General features: G+C 42.6%; 1 protein-coding gene and 1 long non-coding RNA gene across 3 annotated transcripts in view; one reads left to right on the top strand and one right to left on the bottom strand.

The window, feature by feature from the left end:
- The window catches only part of LOC110343217, a 31,134-nt gene that overhangs the window by 1,817 nt on the left and 10,735 nt on the right, over positions 1-18,582 (bottom strand). Inside the window, exons 1-3 of one of the 2 annotated variants that reach the window (XR_005879709.1) lie at positions 16,019-16,078; positions 3,996-4,258; positions 2,358-2,507 (exon numbers count right to left, since the gene is read on the bottom strand). This is a non-coding gene — a long non-coding RNA (uncharacterized LOC110343217). Of the gene's footprint in view, positions 1-2,357; positions 2,508-3,995; positions 4,259-16,018; positions 16,079-18,582 lie in introns of those variants that run through there. The other variant, XR_005879708.1, reaches the window with a different exon arrangement.
- Myom1 (myomesin 1) overlaps positions 1-18,582 on the top strand; it is a 104,986-nt gene that overhangs the window by 80,884 nt on the left and 5,520 nt on the right. The window contains 9 exon segments of the mRNA XM_040752834.1: positions 2,977-3,113; positions 4,010-4,154; positions 5,597-5,656; positions 5,903-5,970; positions 8,318-8,431; positions 9,143-9,230; positions 10,228-10,266; positions 10,732-10,837; positions 15,574-15,737. Coding sequence (XP_040608768.1) covers positions 2,977-3,113; positions 4,010-4,154; positions 5,597-5,656; positions 5,903-5,970; positions 8,318-8,431; positions 9,143-9,230; positions 10,228-10,266; positions 10,732-10,837; positions 15,574-15,737 — 921 coding nt within the window.

Genomic DNA, 18,582 nt, shown 5'->3' with positions numbered 1-18,582 from the left:
TCAAAGCTCTGAACAAAGACAATGTTTTTATACTCTCTTACTCTTGGAAAATAGGACAAGGGCCTCAATCAGAAGGAGAGCTCTTCTGAACTATTTACAAGCTGCTAAATAAAGCACCTTCCATATAAAAGTTTAAACTCCACAGCTGACACCTAAGAGAAGAGAAAGAAAATAACACCCAAAAGGCCCACTGATCTAAAACGAAACACAACCTAGTGTTTGAGAAAGCAGATTAAAGAGTGTTAAAATCTGCTCCCTCTTTTAAATTAAGACTCTAAAAGATTCCTCAATGCTTAACACATTTTTTTTTCCTTCACAACTATGGAGTTAGAGATACCAGTGCATAGCATTAATTTCATCTGTGTATTTACTAACCATAGAACTGGAAAATATTACTGTGGTTGATGTTTGAAAAGTTAATTTTGGGAACTGTAGGGAAGGTGGAGGCTTCCCTGTGTTCTGTGACCCTGTGCAAATCATCCCCATTTCCCTGGACTTTGGTTCCTTTTTCTAGGATTGGCTATTGTGACAGTGCTTAGAACCTAATAAGAAGCTGTTTCTAGGGTGCATGTTTCCATCCTCTACTCAAGCCTGATAGAAATGGAAAGAAGCACTAATCTAGTTAGTAAACACTGCTCATGTATCCAGGTAACAGCTTCCCCAACAACATTTACATTCAGGTTAAAAGATGGTGGCAAGAGAAGTCAAGGCAGCACGTGGCTGCTAAGCTCACATTACCTGGGCCTCCTGCAGTGTGATGGCCATGTAGACTTGGAGATAGGATAATTAAGTCATAACCGACTCAAGCTGTTGTCATCTACACTGAGATGTTTTCTCTTGAGTAAGCCTAAGTATTATATTGTTGCTGCTAACAGAGAGGGTGACAGCAAACTCTTGCTTCCTTGTTGGAGACCAGCTGTGACAGCATGAGAGCCCAAGGATATGTTTCAAACTCTGAGTATGAATAGCAAATCCCCAATCCCTTGAAACTGAATTTTAAACAGGACAATTTCAGTGTTTTCTTTCCCCAACCACAGTGATGACGTCACTAAAGGAACATTTTTTTCAGAGATCTGCCACCAGGGTTAAAGCAGCATATCTAATTTCTTAAGTCACACCCACTTCCTCCTGGTCAAGGGAAACATTAACTCATTTTTATTGAGATTTATTGAGATTTATAGGGTTTTAAATGTCTCATTTCTCATGGAATGTAAAATTTTAAATATTTGGTTCCCATATAGTAAATTTTCCTCTGTAAAACTATTTTTAAAAATGTTTTGAAAGCCATTAAGCATATGCCTTCAATCTACAAATAATAAGTTTGCTAGTGCAAATAAAATGCCAGAGAAGGTGATTTGGATCTGAGAAAAAGAAAAGATAAATAAAAAGTCTGAATGTAAAAACTGAAAATAACATGGCCTGCTTTGACAGCACTAATACTAAGTTGCAGTGTGGTGAGTCAGAGTAGAAGACGTAATGTCACTAACGTCCTGCCTCACAGTTCTTCATCTGTAGACATTTGCTTTTTTCCCGCCTACACAGATATTGTATTGTGTGTGCACACACAGGCATATAGCTATAAATATAGATACACTGCTGTGTGCCTCCTCGGTGTCAACACATTATATTCTGTAATTATAGGATATTGGTGAAGCAACTGGAGGAAAAAACAGATGCCAAAATAGATGACATTATAGAGCACTTGTTATAGGCCAGGCCCTTTCTAGGGCCTTTAGATGGGATGCTCCATTTGACATACACCAATCCAGAAAGCGTCCCCGTCCTGTGGTGGTTTGATTTTAGAGGTTAAGAACATGAGACCAGGGGAGCTAATAACTAGACCAGTTGCATATAGCCGATGGAGTCCAAGGGGCTGATCCAACCATGCCGGAATCTGCCTCCATTGTATGTACATGCCATGTTTGCTCTGCGCCCTCAGTGGCAATTCGTGGCGGCCTGTTTTCTTCTAGACAATATTCTTGTGACTTAGGGCACTCCAAGTCACACCACCCATGTATTGGGACCTCCATGATGGGATCCAGACTTTTCCAAAATATGCTTTCTATTCTCAAGACTTATTTATAGCAAGGGTTAGCCTCTGGTCTTCTTGAAGAGTTAGCCTCTGGTCTTCTTGAAGGGTTAGCCTCTGGTCTTGGGAACTGTCTTTTATCTGCTCCACTCATACATTCATTTACACTGGAAAACCACAGTGTTCATCAGACAAATGGAAGTGGGACAAAGATCAGCACAGAACAGCAGGGATAATTGCAGGCTCAGCTCTGTGGCCTAGACGCCATGACTCTTACTTACCATTCAGCTCTCTCAGCAGTAAACTTGGTAGGGGACAGAGAACTCACCTTCCAACCATTGACCATCACCATGTATGTTAACGTATCCTGCTGTACCACAGATAATGGTCTGACAGCCAAGCGAGGCACACAATACCCGTGTTGATAGATGAGGGCCGTAGGCTTTAGGCGGGGAGCAATGCTGAAGATCATGTTTAGCTGCAAGCAGAGTGAATCTGTAAAGATCCTATGGAGTGGATAGGGAAAGGCAAACAGGAACCTCTGCAGCTTGACTGCCCACACAGCTCGCTCCTAACAGACTTGGGGCTAGACGCTGGCCATCCTGGGTCATCTGAGAACTTTATCATTTTTCCTTGTGAATGCCCTTGAGTAATCTTGATTAAAGCTACAGTGAAGAGTCACTGATGTTAACCAGAAGCTCCCTATAGATCACTTCCCTGCTTTGACAGTTGGCACAACTATGATTCAAAAGGGGTGACAGCCAAGGCCTCTGTCCCTTAGTCTGAGGTCTCCCTATACATCCTTGCGTCTCTGGGTCTTGCAGGAAGCAGGGGTCTATATTGCTATTGGTATTGACTGTTTTTTTTTTCCACTTGTTAGAATGTCTGTATCAATATTGTTGTTTGCCAATGTAATGACTTACTATGTCTGTTCCTATTTTTCCTAGCTGTCCCAACTAAGTCAGAGTTGGCAGTTGAAATTTTGGAGAAAGGTCAGGTCCGGTTTTGGATGCAGGCTGAGAAGCTGTCTGGAAATGCCAAAGTCAACTACATATTTAATGAGAAGGAAATTTTTGAAGGGCCGGTAGGCTTCCCACCCCACCCCCTTTTTAAATTAAAATATTTATTTTAATATTTTATTTAATTTTTTAAAACTAATTTCATCCATTGTGATATATATATATATATGTTATTTACCCCTCAAATCCCCCAATTCCTTTCATGCCCTCCTACTCCCTTTTAAATTCATGAGCTCTTAATACAACCTGCGGGGTTCATTTAGTGTGGCGTGTGTGTGTGTGTGTGCGCGCGCATATGTGTATGTGCATGTATGTATGTGTGTGTTTGTGTGTGTGCATGTGTGCATACGTGTGTTTAGGAATGACTACCTGGGACTGAACACCTGTCAGAGGACTCATCCTAGGAAACGGCTGTTTCTGCCCCTCTTGGCAGCCACTGCTTGCCCACAGCTCTCATTTAGGGATGACATTTCCCCCACCTGCCTTGCCATATCAACTGGGAAGGTCTTGTTTGGGTGACCAATTGTTGAGATTTCAAGCTATTCAGAATCAATTCCCATCTAATTCATACACCCAAGCAATGTTCCTTTTTCCAGGAATAAGATTTTTTTAAACGGGCTGGAGAGATGGCTCAGAGGTTAAGAGCACAGGCTGCTCTTCCAGAGGTCCTGAGTTCAATTCCCAGCATCCACATGGTGGCTCACAACCATCTGTAATGAGAGCTGGTGCCTTCTTCTGGTGTGTAGGAATACATGCAGTCATAAAGGCTGCATACAAAATAAGTAAACAAACAAATAAATACATAAGTCTTTTAAGAAGATTTTTTAAGCAATTTGCTTGGTTGTCTAGAAATATTAAATTCTGATTCTTTGGGATTCGTTTTTATTTCATTGGGGTTATTGTCTTCAAAGTGGACTGTTTGCCCCTTCTGAGTTCTCTGTCTTTACCTCTTCACATGAAGAAATACAAGATGCATGTTGACCGAAATACTGGCGTGATTGAAATGTTCATGGAGAAGCTGCAGGATGAGGATGAGGGGACATACACATTCCAGATTCAAGACGGGAAAGCAACCGGCCATTCTACTCTTGTTCTCATCGGTGATGGTGAGAATTCCGAGGGGCTGTCAGGGGACAGTTGGCTGCCCACTTCAGTGCAAATGCCTCGTGGCTTAAATGGGGTCCCGTGACTGGAACTGTGTAATGAATTCCTGCATCAAATCACAAAATCTCGTCAATACATTCCACAGTATCCCGTTGACTTGAAATGAACATCATTACATTAAAAGAACACCAAAAGTATTCCAGACTTCCAGGCATGGCTGGACATAAATAGTTTCATATGTTAAAAAGTATGCACTACTAAATTCTCCAAACTAGGAAGTTTTAGTACAGCCAGAACTCTCTCTCTCTCCCCTCTCTCTCTCTCTCTCTCTCTCTCTCTCTCTCTCTCTCTCTCTCTCTCTCTCTCTGTCTCTCTCTCTGTCTCTGTCTCTCTGTGTCTGTCTGTCTCTCTACTATTTTAAACAATATGTGATTACTCTAAATTATTAAACTTTGGAAAGAAAAAATGTAAAAGTACTAAGTGTGTGCCAAATCTGTCAATCATATGTTATAACTAGACTGCAGAGGTCAGATGTAATAAACATCTGTAGAAACCATCGTGGTTTAAAAAGTGGCACTTTACAAGATTCGAAAAGACTGATGTCTATATTTGTAACAGCCAGTATGGTTTCATCATTTCCTAGCTTTATGACCTTGGAAAAGTTATTTAGTTCTGGGGCCTTGGAGATGCTTGGTCAGTAAAGTACCTGCCCTGCAAACAATAAGACCTGATTTCGGATCCCCAGGACCCACATAAGAAGCCTAGCATGGCAGCACACACTAATGCCATTGCTGGGGAAGCAGGGACAGGAGAACCCCTGGGGCTGGCTGGCCAGTTTAGTTAGAAATCTTTAAAAAAATTTATTATTGTTTTCAGGTGTGCATATGTGTTTCTGTGTAGGGATGTTGCAGAAGTGTGTTGGAGCTGGAGTTACGGGTGGTTGTCAGCTGCCCAGTTTTGGGTGCTTCAACTCAGGTCCTGTGCAAGAGCAATGCATGCTCTTAATCACTGAACCATCTCGTCTCTCCACCCCCAAACCCTGTCTTAGAAAATAAACTGGAGAGCTGGGTGTGGTGGTACATGGCTTTAATCCCAGCACTTGGGAAGCAGAGGCAGGAGGTTCTCTGTGAGTTCAAGGCCAGCCTGCTCTTAAATTCCAGGACAGTCAAGGCTACCTAGTAAGGCCCTGTCTTGGGGGGGCGGGGGTAGGGAGACAACAGTTAGCAAAGACACCTACACACGCACACACACTCACAAACTCACACCCACACAATGTTATTTAGTTTTCAAAGGTTGTCTCTTCATCTATAAAAATCAGAGCAAGCAGGGCCATCACAATATCTTAGTACCATCATAAAGAAAATAGGCCACACGGCATAGTGGCTGTCATGCACATTTGTGCTGCTCAACTCAATCTCACACTTCCTTGTTCTTCTATTTCCAGTTTATAAGAAACTCCAGAAAGAAGCTGAGTTCCAGCGACAAGAATGGATCAGGAAACAAGGTAAAAACAGACTTTTTTTTAAATAAAATATTCCAAGGTTATTTTTCTATAACATATTTAAATGAAAGGTACTTGCTATTATGTTCATGCTTGGTAAAATATAACTTAAAATAATAATTATTAAATATGTAGACATTAAAAATATTTTAAAACCTAAATCCATAGTTTTAAGAAAATCTGATTTTGCATTTGCAGCCAATTAAATTAATTAATTAAAAGATTGCGTATGTCATTAAAATTTCATAGGCCCACATTTTGCTGAGTACCTGAGCTGGGAAGTGACTGGTGAATGTAACGTACTGTTGAAATGCAAGGTAAGAGATGGATGCATTTTTAATATTTTGTTCAGGAGAAGCAGAGGACCTGGGTTCAGTTACACACACACACACACACACACACACACACACACACACACACACACACACGGCAGTGCATAAATGCCTGCAGCTCAGTTCTAGGAGATCCGCATCCTCTTCTGGGCTTGGTAAGCACAAGATGCACATGTGGTGCACATAAATGTATGCATGTAGACAGCTCATATGCACACGCAACACACACACACACATGCATGCAGGTCACACACACCACACATGCACACATACATGCATGCAGATCACACACAAACACACACAGACATACATACACACACATGCTTGCAGATCACATGCATATGCACACATACACACAAACGATTGCTGTGCTCAGCAAGTCCAGAGTGTTTCTAGTTTTCCATTCCAGATGGAGATTTTCAAGTTGGTTATCTTTATCAATGTTACCTAGCAACACAATAGATTCCTACAATATAGAAACCAGTTAATAGCCTTTTGTTTACTGACTCTACTATTGTTTAAACAGTATTGCTTCTTATGTTCACTTACTAGATGAACTTTTTTGGTGTGTGTGTGTGTGTGTGTGTGTGTGTGTGTGTGTGTGTGTGTTTTGCAGGGCCTTACACTCTACCACTGAGCTACATCCACAACCCAGCTGAAACTCTTTCAATGCCCCAAAACATGAATACTTTTTTGTTTTTGTTTTGTTTTGTTTTGTTTTTACGAGACAAGGTTTCTCTGTATTGTTTTGGAGGCTATCAGTCCAGCCCGGCCTCGAACTCACAGAGATCCGCCTGCCTCTGCCTCCCGAGTGCTGGGATTAAAGGCGTGTGCCACCACCGCCCGGCTAAATACTTTTGTTTATAATGAACATATTTTCTGTTGCTGTGATAAAGCACCATGAACAAGGCATCTTATAAAAGAAAGTGTTTAATTGAGGTTATGGTTCCTGAGGGTTGGAGTCTATGATGGCAGAGCAAAAGAATGGTGGCAGAAACAGTTTAGACCATGTGTGTCAAACTGCAAGCAAGAAGCAAAGAGAGCACACTGGGAATGGCATGGAGTATTCTGAAACTGCAAAGCTCACCCCCAGTGACACACCTCCACCAATAAGGCCACACCTCCTAATCCTTCCCACACAGTTCCACCAACTGGGGACCAAGTATTCAAATACATTCAAACCACAAGTAAACATTTCTCCACTTTTATCTTACAGTCATACATCTTCCTACCAGTTGTCCAATGGGGGTCTTTAGGGTTCTTTGTTTTGTTTCCCTGATTTGTATGAAGTCTTTCCTTTTTCATACAATTTTAATTTTCAAGAAATACATGGATATATTCCTCTTTGTAAAAAATAATTCAAATGTTGTAGAAAAACTTAGGCTCCCTCTAAGAATATGAAATGGTTTTATCCATCTGAGAGTTTCACTATGATATATGGATTATGATCTACATGCATCTTCTCAAACTTGCTAAGTAATTAAGTGATTAAGCCTTACTTCTTTTATACATGTATTTGTAATCTTCCTTTATCTCTTTTATAAATTCTTAGATATGTATTGGAACTTACTCATCCTGTTCATTATGCTGGAAGACTATTTTAATGCTATGGGAACTGTCTTTCTTTGGTTTTGAGATTCTGTTGTTGTTGTTTAAGCATTTACATTTGTGTATATTGCATCCTTTCTTTTCATGTCTACCCAAGAACTTTGGACTGGGGACAGGGTCTCACATGTTAGCTAGGCTTCTTTCAACCTCCTGGGCTCATGCAATCTTCTATCACCGGCACTATGGTGCTATACCATCATGCCACACTGATCCATTGGATTTTTTTTTAATTTGGAGAGTACTTTACTTCTTGGATATCTCTTGATCTAAGTGGTACATGGTGCTTTCCCTTGGCATCAATTTTAAGCTGTTTTTGCAGCAATTTAGTGTTGCACAAGCTGGCCTGATTACTGATCCCTCTACTGTTTTGAGAATGAGCCTGGCAACGGGCAGTTTCCATTCTACTCCAATTAGTCCTCTACATGCATGCAGAAAGCAGTCCCAATGCAGCATTACTGTATTTGTCATGGAAATAAGATGTTAAGACAACCTTTACCACTGGAAATAGAAATCCTATTGACTTAGGTTTATTCACTGGTGTTCTCTTTATTGTAACCCTTTCTCTACTACAGTAGTTTGAGGCTGATTTCTCTATAGATCTGTGTCTTCTGACTCTGGTTCAGTGTTTTTTTTCTAATGCCCCAATGTATTAAAAACTGCCTACCATCATAAAATGACATTTATTTCTTTATTCGAAGGAAGGTAATTATGATTCTTCCTACAGGTAGCAAATATTAAAAAAGAGACTCACATTGTGTGGTACAAAGATGAGCGGGAGATATCAGTGGATGAGAAGCATGACTTCAAGGATGGCATTTGTACCCTGCTCATCACAGAGGTGGGTGGAGCAGAAGCTAGATTCATCAGTCACCACATGCCCAAAGGACTCACAACAGCTTCCATCTAGCTGATATAGGAACACACGTATAATCCCCATAGTGGAGATACAGAGACAAGGGATCCCTGGGGCTTTGTGGCCAGCTGGTCTAGCTGAATTGGAGAGCTCCAGGTCCTAGTAAGAGACTTTGCCTCAAAAAAAAGCAAGGTTGGAGCTAGAGAGATGGCTCAGCAGTTAAGAGCACTAGTAGCTCTTCCAGAAGACCTGGATTTGATTTCCAGCACTCACATGGTGGCTCACAACCATCTGTAACTCCAGTCCTACGGAATCCAATGTCCTCTTCTGTTCACTTTATTGTAATCCTTTCTCAACTAAAATAGTTTGGGACTAATTTCTTTAGAGATCTGTGTCACTCTCCCCGGTCACAGCATACATATGATGTGCAGTCAGAACCCCCATATACATAAAATAAAAATAAAAGGTTAAAAACAAGCAAGGTAGATACGTCCAGAAGAGTAATACCCAAGGTTGAACTCTGGCCTCTACACACATGCATGTTGTATGCACATCCATGCATTACCCATATAATATACACTCATACACACATGAGCACACACACATGCATATATGTATATATGCACACACACAGACACACAAATGCAGCAGCCAGATTTTATCTATGAAAACCTGTAATATTCATTGTTTCCTCAGTTCTCCAAGAAAGATGCTGGATTTTATGAAGTTATCCTGAAAGATGACCGAGGGAAAGACAAGAGCAGATTGAAACTTGTGGATGAAGGTGACTTCCGACTGCTGGGATCTGCCTGATGGGTTCCACAGCTACCAGAGTTATGACTGGGGCTGGGCTGGCCATAGGAGTCGTGCTGTTTTGTGTCTGCCAGTTTTGGTTTAATTGAAATTCCAGCAGAGCAAACTACTGTTATTTTGCAAAATTATTTTCCATTTTGGACTTCCTAGAAATCAAAAGTGTGTTTTTGATCCTTAGAGAATTTATAGCCTGAGGGCCACTAGAAGTCTGTTTCCAATTTAAATCATCATTTTTTTTCTCTCAACTCTACAAAAATGTTATAGGATCAAAACCTTCTGTGAGGAAACATACTAAAAAAATAAGCCCATTGTTAAGGGTGGTAAGAAAGATTTATGTATGAAATTTAAGGTCTTGCAGTTATTAGCAGAACAAAGCAGTTTTCAGAGATGTACTAAGGACAGACATATCATGATACTTAGAAGATATTTATGGCCCCACCCCCCAAACCTCCAGTTCTCTTCCTAAATGCGGAAGGATTGCAGTCAACCAGCAGAAGCCTTAGAGTTTGTCTTTAGCTCTCAGAAGAGGTGAGGCCATGGTATTATTGGGCAGGGGATGGCCAAGCAACCTTGACAGTTAATTCATTAGGAACTGATGTCACAGATGTAAAGAAAACTCCTGTAATTCAGACTGAGGCTTTTCAGACTTAAGAAGAAAGAGTTTTCCAAAGCCATTCGGCTTCCTGGAGATCTTAGTGTGGTCTTTTCTAGAATGTTCATACAATATTAATTGCAAACCATTCGAGGAAAACTTAAGTCAAAACAAGCAGAAGACTTTTTAAGAGTCTTACAAAAATTAAATTACTTCATCAAAAGAAAACACTAATTAATTATCATGGGTCAACAAATTTACATTCTAATGAATGGCTATCACTAGACAGGGACTTTCTGAGAGATAACAGCTTGAAATTTGACCTTATATGGAATATGCTCATGCTAAAGTTTTGGTTATGACCCTCTATCTACAGCCTTCCAAGAACTGATGACTGAAGTATGCAGGAAGATAGGTAAGTTACTGATGGGGAGAGTGTCCTTCTGTATAGATATATGTTTCCTTTATTGATTGATGAAAGAAGCATCATTTGGCTGATAGAGGCAGGAAGATAGGCGGAGCTAGGAGACAAGGAGAATTCTGGGAAAGTAGGTAGAAAAGAGTCACCATGAGGGACCGGGAGGATAGGATGCATCAGGCATTTTCTGGTAAGAATGAGGCCATGTAGAAATACATAGATGAGTAGTTATGGGTTAATAATTAAGACAGAGCTAGCCAATAAGAAGCCCTAGCCACCAGCCAACAGTTTTATAACTAATGTAGCATCCGTGTGTTTCTTTGGAGTTGAGATGGGTGGCAGGACCTGGCAGGACAAGAGAGAATCCAGCAACGAGTTACCATTTCCACATAGCAAATACCCCAGGATGCTCCCTCCAGGGTGAGCTCACAGTTGCTTGGATTGTGCCGTTTTCTTCCCCAGCTTTGTCTGCTACAGACCTGAAGATCCAGAGCACTGCGGAGGGCATCCGGCTGTACTCCTTTGTCACTTACTACCTGGACGATTTGAAAGTTAACTGGTCCCACAAGTAAGTCAATGCATACTGACTTGCTAGGTAGACACCCCTCCACAGCCCCACCCCACTGGCCAGCAGGAGGAATGAAAACAAAATTCCCACCCCTTTCAAGTGTTGAATAGCATGGTTAGGTCTCTCCTCCCTCATCCATAATGGCTACAGTATGTCTTGTGACAGACGTATCATCATTCGTAGACACCCTTGCCGTGTGGCCTCCATCCAAGACGGCCGGGTAAAAGCCTCCTCCTTTGTTCTGCCAGCCATCCAGATCTGTGCTGCAGCCCTCTGTGTGCACAGTCAGCTCCTGTGACCTGAAGCAGAGCTGAAGCAACACGCACAATCCGTGTTCACAGCCGTTTCCCAGAGAAGTCTCATCCTGAGGAGAGCCTGGGCTTATCATTGTTGGTCACAGCAGATGGCATAATTAGGCATTAGCATCTTGTAACTTGCTTGTCCATCCTCAGAAGGCTTTGCGGACCGGTGTTTGAACTGGATTGAGTTTGAAGTCTGTCTTAATTCTAGGATGCCTTTGTGGAATTATAGAGGACATGCATCCAAATTCACCTGGAATTCCACAGGTTTCTGAATCAAACCAGACTTCTCAACTTAACCCTAACAATGTACTCAACCTCTGGGCTTCCTCGAGACATACTTGGCAGAAACAGAAAAAAAGACATAGTTTAGACATTAATTCCAAACTGTTAACAGAAGTCCTGTACCATCCCTTGAGGATACAGGTAACAATGTCTGTTTGTTTTACACCTTCCCTGGGCACTAGAAGTCCACTGGGAATTGCTACAAACCAGCAGCCACGTGAGTTCCTCCATAGCCACAGCTCTGTACAATAGGCATTCATTACTTCAGGGGAGAGGAAGCTCAAGCTTGGGAGGTGACGAATGTGGGCACACAGTTAAGTGAGCTGAGGGCTGTGCCTGGTGAGTCTGGCTCTAGGGCTAAGCTAGGTCATTATAACACACACACACACACACACACACACCCCACATGCACATATGCATGCATGCACACACATACACATGCAGCATGTACACACACACCTCCAAGTTGCATGGAAAGTTTAGAATGAGGGAGGAGAGGCTGATCATTGAGTACTGAGGTACAGAATATAGCAAGTTGTCCTTGCTGCTGGTGTACACTCTGGTGACTGTGCCGAGATATAATGCCATGCATATTTCAAAAAGCTATAGGAAAGGATTTTGAAAGCTTTCACCATAAAGAAATCACAAGCAGACCAGGTATGGTGGTGCTCACCTTTAATTCCAGCATTGGAGGCCAATGCAGGAAAATCTTTGTGAATTTGAGACCAGCCTGGTCTATATAGTGAGTCCAGGCCAGTCAGAGCTACATAAAAAAGGAAGAAAGGAACAAAGAGAGGGACAGAGGGAAGGAGGGAGGAGAGAAGGAAGGAGGGAGGGAGGGAGGGAGGGAGGGAGGGAGGGAGGGAAGAATGTGTATTTGAGAGGGTATTTTAACCTGATTTAAAGGTATACTGTCTCTTTTTGATATAAACACACACCAAGGACTGTAGTACATTTACTATTAATGTATGCATGCATGTGTATGTATGAAAATCTTATGACTGAATAAAAACATGACTGCTCCTAGTTATGATGGCAGAGAAAGTTTACTATAGATATGAGGGGGAAGACAGCCAGAGGCATCTGGAAATGTCCAGACTGAACCAGGCCATGAGAAGGGGGCCGGAGGTGAGGGGCCCTGCTTTAGTGTTTAACAGGCACTTCAGTTAGCCAATTGTCCTGAGTTTGAGACCTAATGATCCTATTAAATACAGTGGCACGCAGCTAAAATAGCATTATTTGGAAAGTTGAGGCAGAAGAACTCTAGGTTTAAGGCCAATATGGCCTACATAGGGAGCTTCCAGCCAGCTGGGCTGCATAGCAAGATGTGGAAGTCACCAGATGCTGAGGATGGTGGGTTACAGAGGCATGCCTGTAATTCCAGCACTAAAGAGGCAGGAGGATTAAACACGTAAGGGCAACTTGTGCTACAGGGTGAAACCTGTCTCAAAACAAGCAAACAAAACCAAAACAGCAGACCCGACATCACCCCATTAAAACATGTATCAGTTAAAAATTAATTTAAAAAAAGAAGCTAAGTCCCAGCACTCGGGAGGCAATTCCCAGCACTCGGGCGGCAGAGGCAGGCGGATCTCTGTGAGTTCGAGGCCAGCCTGGTCTACAGAGTGAGTTCCAGGACAGCCTCCAAAGCCACAGAGAAACCTTGTCTCAGAAAACAAAAACAAAAACAAACAAACTAAAAACAAGCTAAGGCTAGTGGTGTAGCTTGGTGATAAAGCACTTGCCTAGCATGCGCTAGGCCCTTGTTCAATCCCCAGGACCACAAAGAAGGAAGAAGAAGAAAAGAAAAGAGAAGAAAGCAAGGTGAACAGGGGAACCAGAGCTGGGGCCCGCAGAGCATTTGTAGTGTCGATTCGTATACAGGTATTTGACTGGGCCGGCAGGTGTTTTCTGAGTTCTAAAAGTAAGAAGAAGCAAAATGCCAGTGTGAAATGCTTGGGCTTTGGGCCCTTCGTTCTCTCTCTTTTCAGAAAACATTGCAGGGAAGTGATTAAAATTGAAAATAGACCCAAATCCTCGGAAATTCCTCTGTGACACCTAGGACATTATATCAGTCTAAAGAATGAGGGCAGCAAAATTAGCTGGATGTCAATTGTAGTACTGTGGCTTAGAGCCAGCGAGACGGCTCAGAAGGTAAAGGCGCTTGGACCTGAGTTCTACCCCCAGGACCTAGGTGGGAGGAACCGACTCTTAACAAATAACTGTTCTCTGACCTCCCCACACACACACAGAGATAAACAAAGTATTTCTAAGTTGTATCCTTTGTAAAAAGAATTGTTTATTCAAGGACTGGAGAGACAGCTCAGTGGTTAAGAGCACATACTTATCTTCCAGAGGATTGGGGTTCAGTTCCCCACAACATGTCAACATGACTCCAGCTACAGAGGCTCTGGCACCTCTAGCCTCTGTGGACACCTGCACTCACGTGTATATGGCCTCTCAATGCATGTACGCATAATTAAAAATAAGCCTTTTTAAAACGTATTTTTCTTTTTGAAAAAATGAGAGCATTAAAATCTATTTTAAGGAACTTACTGTTGGAGTAGAAAGGCAGGAACTTCCTACAATTTTGATCTCGTCTGCGTGAGTTTCTCAGATATTTATTTGCCTACACAAAGCTCAGAAACTAAGAATTGTATACTGTTTTTCCTCAATCTGAGAAGAAAAAACACACCTCAAAGTGGAGTTAGCCTTGACTCTGTCTTTATCTTCTTTAGCAAGTCATTCAGTTCTATGAATGTCTCTTTTAAATAAGAACAACAGAATCCATTCTGTCTGAAGTACTTGACTTATAGAAGGCTCCATTGTGGGATCCAGTCAGAGACTAAATGACTCATGCAAAACAGAGGACTGCCTTCCTGTCTGACTCTCCAAGAAATACTATCCTTCAGGCTAAGACCTGGGGTACAAGTGTGTTTCTCTACACTAGTTTTATGGCATTTGAATTGCTAATGTATTTTCAGATAGTTTAATAAATACCCTCATAGCATCTAAGTATTTATTGGAAGCTAAAATATTTTGGTGAAAAAAATTTTAAGTTCACATTGAAATTCTACTCAAGCTGTAAACTTTGTGCATGCTTTTCTGGAAAATACATTGATAGATATTAGAAAATAGAAAGATTTATAATATGATATCATCAATAGTTTTGTTAGCTCCTTTATGCACATTTAATATTTTTCTCCATGTATAACTGTAACTTTATGTGTATATATGGCAATTTTACATACTGCTTTTAAAAAATCATCGCATTTATTTTGTGTGTGTACACGTGCACACAGCACATATTTGTGTGTGTACACATACACACGGCACAGGACATGCTTGTGTGTATACACACATGCACACACCACGGCACACGTCGAGTCACTTTGTGGGAGCCAGTTCTCTCCGTCTACCACATGAGCGTGAGAGATTTACTCCAAACACCTTCACCCCCTGCACCATTTGCTCGTCCCGTACTGCGTTTTAAAATTTCCTCAAAGTTTCATCACTCTGCCACGCCCTTGTCTTGCCTAGAACAGGGTGTCTCTGCACAGTCAGATCACAGTGGCCAGGCCTGCATTTCCCTTTGCTCTCACACGGGATCACAGCACACAGCTCCCTGGTCTTGACAGCCAGTCTGCTTTGTGTTCACTTCTGACTCCACAGCCACGCATATGTTTATGTGTCCTAAGTAGCTTTGGAACGACATACGTCAATAGGTGTCATGCACAGAGAGTCCCTGCCCTTGTGTTTTTACCCACCCAGTTTGGCCACAGAACATTTGTACCAAATACAAAGCAAAACAGTATGTAGTTTGACCTCTCACCTTTAAATATTCCCTTATTCCTAGAAATAAGCTCAAGCAAAACCAAAGATAACCAGTGCCACTGAGAAGTATTGGTCTTGAAATCTACACCAGGGCTCAGGCTACTTCACTGAGTTCAGTAGATGTCCAGGCTGTCAGTTCCAGGTCCTTGGAATCCAAGTGCTTCAGGGCCCAAAATTACCCTGAGGCAGAACGGCATAAGCAGGTCTCGTGCTTTCTGAAAGCCTATGAGGGTTTGTGGTGTACCAGCTAATCAGAAACAGGAGAGATCAGCTGTGTGGGAAAGGAAGGAGTAATGACACCTTCTTCCCCCTTAACAGTGGCACCGGCATTAAGTACACAGACAGAGTTAAGAGCGGCGTCACCGGGGAGCAGATCTGGCTGCAGATCAATGAGCCCACTCCAAATGACAAAGGGAAATACGTAATGGAGCTCTTTGATGGCAAGACTGGACACCAGAAGACCGTGGACCTTTCTGGACAAGGTAGACGTGCTCATTAAAATCCACTATAGGGAGAGCCACGGTGAAATGAGGTTATTAAGCTGGTGATGTCAAAGAAGTTGGTGTGTGTGACACTTGGGTTGAGTGGACCTGTTATGATTGGCTAATCTGAGTCCCAGTCTTTTTTGGAAGCCTGACTTATTTTTAAGTTCAACTTGATTATATGTCACCTTATACGAGTGTAGGCTTCAACGGACGCAGTAACGATACGCGACACACAATTACTGAAAGTAAAGCTAAGTATTTAATGTAGAAATACTCACAAGATACCAAACAAGTAACCCAGACGATACAAGCCATTTCCTCTGCCGAACCGGAAGCCGAACTCCAGGAAAAGAGAGCGAGACTTCCTGTGCGCTGTCTTTTATGCCTTTCCCCCCCGTAACTCCCCTTAGCCATGCCCAAAAGTGGGCCTGGCTAGTGACGTAGTTCCGCCTACGTACGTATACGTCTTTACGTCCAGCCGTATACGTCTTTAGTCCTGCCTAAAGTGGGTGTGGTTAGCGGTGTGGTAAACCGCCCTTTTATTACCTCATCTGTATGCTACTCTAATAAGTCACATGTTTAATGGTGGCATCAGACTTCCTCCTACATACGAGTGAATCCATTCTGGTTAGATTTGGTTGGCTGAGGACTAGGGCCAGAACTAGGCTAAAATAATGGCCTATGATGCTTTTTATTAATAATGATTTTGGCGAGACAGTCTTAACTATCAAGAATGTAGTGGGCAGACAACCGTAAAAAGCAAGCTGGAGACAGTAAACACGGAGAGAAAGCACCACTCTGACAGGAAGTGAGAGGTCGGTTGACTCAATCACTTCCTTAAGAGCAAAGTGAGAAAAGCAATTGTGCCTGGGAACTGAAATCATCCAGTCCGAGTGGGCAGCTGCTGTGACTATGAAGACTGCATGTGAAGGGGAATCACTGGCCTGTCAAAGCTCCAAAGGCGGGTGGTGTGAGACCAGTAGTAATAATAATAATAATAATAATAATAATAATAATAATAATAATAATAATGACAAAGGGGCCTCTGTCCATAGAGAGCAGCGAGTGATCATTAAAGGAGAGCAGTGAGCAGAACCAGGAGTCTAAGTCTGAAGGGTCCCAGTGTCTTAGTGTCTGTTGAGAGACCAGGGGTTTCTGTAGAAAAAGGGGAAGAAAACAAGTCACAAGAGAAGCAAACAAAATGATTTGCAACACGCAGAGATCGAAGGTGGCACACCATCGCTGAATAAAACTTAAAAAGTTACATAAACAGCTGAAATCGCTGTGCTGTTTCTCCCCATGCCCTGGCTATGTTTCCTAAAGAATGTAAGTCTAGGTGAAAGCCACCAAAGGAGACCAGACCGACTTTCCTCCTCTCCCTGGTGCATCAAGATGCAGTCTTAGTGTCTCACAACTCTTGGTGTTTTTCAACTCAGGATACATTCACAGTGTATGTAGAGAAACACTTCCCAAGCATACCTTGAGGGTGTGTGTGTGTGTGTGTGTGTGTGTGTGTGTGTGTGTGTGTGTGTGCGCGCGCGCTCGCGCGCGCGCACGCGCACGCAGGCATGCACACATGGTGTTAATCTGAGTCCCCTGCTCTCATGACACTCCTACCTATTATGCCTACAAAGACTCACTGAAGGATCTGTAGTCATGGGAGAGACTGCAGCAAAGAGGCAAAGATCTTCTGACCCACGGTGCACCAGCGGCGCCGTGGGTTACCCCCACCCTTCATCTGACTGTGGAAATACAATAGAAACAGGGAAGCGGTAACGGGTGGAGAGGTCTAAAAGATTTCAAAAATTATTTTTAACAAAAAAGCGTACACAACTGCCTCCCTTTTAACCCTGTTTAAGACAAATGTTGTGGATCCTCTCCCCAGGGTTGCCACAGCCACCAAAGCCAAGTTAGCTTGGCCCCACTGCTCTTTATCTGCGCTCAGTGTGGGGACCGGGAAGATGTCTGTGCTGTCATCCTGGTTCAACCTGAATCTCAGGCATTTTTCAGATGAGAAAAAGTAAGGTCCAGCAACTTGAAGCCTGACTTTACACTCATTTTTTCATACATAAAATATGTAGATTAGCAATGTCCAAATATTCTCTAGACTTAAAATACGGTTCTTGGCTGGGGAGATGGCACCACGGGTGTAAGCACTGGCTGTGGAAAGTCCGACAGCCCGAGTTCAGTCCCCAGAACCCACGTGAAAAGCTGGATGTCACAGAAGACATCTGTAATCTCAGTTGTGTGCCCTGAACTGGGGCTGAGAGTGGAGACGGGAGCATTGTCTGGAAACTCCAAGGCCAGCCAGCCCGGAGTGAGCCGAGCAGCAGCAGAAAGGAAGGTGGCCAGGGAGGGTTGTATTCTGACCCCTCCACACAAGCAACACACACTCTTCACACACACATGCGAAAAAGTCATGTCTGTGGCTGTGTTTCTTGAGCCCCAAAGGAAAAGGAAGATGAAATAGAAGGATTTATCCTTTTTTTTCCCATGGTCTTCTGTCAAGTGTCTTACCCTGATGTCACAGGGAAAGGTTATTTGGAACACCAGTTCTCATCTTCTTACCTCCCTTGCCTGCACTTCTGTCTGTTGGTGAGAGGAGAGAGGAGGAGCAGGAGGTAGGAGAGAATATGAGCAAAGCCCAATGACACATACTAGGAAATGTCATAATGAAACCCATTACTTTGTGGGCTAACAAAAATGTATTTAAAAAATAAATTCAAAAAAGTACAGTCTCAGGGATCTGTCCTGTAATGGACAGCACACTGGACTTCAGGCTAGTCTCAGTGTCAATGTGACGACCATTACTCAGTGTACTCTCCTGCCTAAATGGACCAGA

Source organism: Mesocricetus auratus, unplaced genomic scaffold (assembly GCF_017639785.1).
Source record: "Mesocricetus auratus isolate SY011 unplaced genomic scaffold, BCM_Maur_2.0 Super-Scaffold_100010, whole genome shotgun sequence".
In the NCBI taxonomy this organism is placed as follows: Eukaryota; Metazoa; Chordata; class Mammalia; order Rodentia; family Cricetidae; genus Mesocricetus; species Mesocricetus auratus.
The sequence above is the reverse complement of the archived record's forward strand: the minus strand, read 5'-3'. Positions and strand labels throughout refer to the sequence as shown.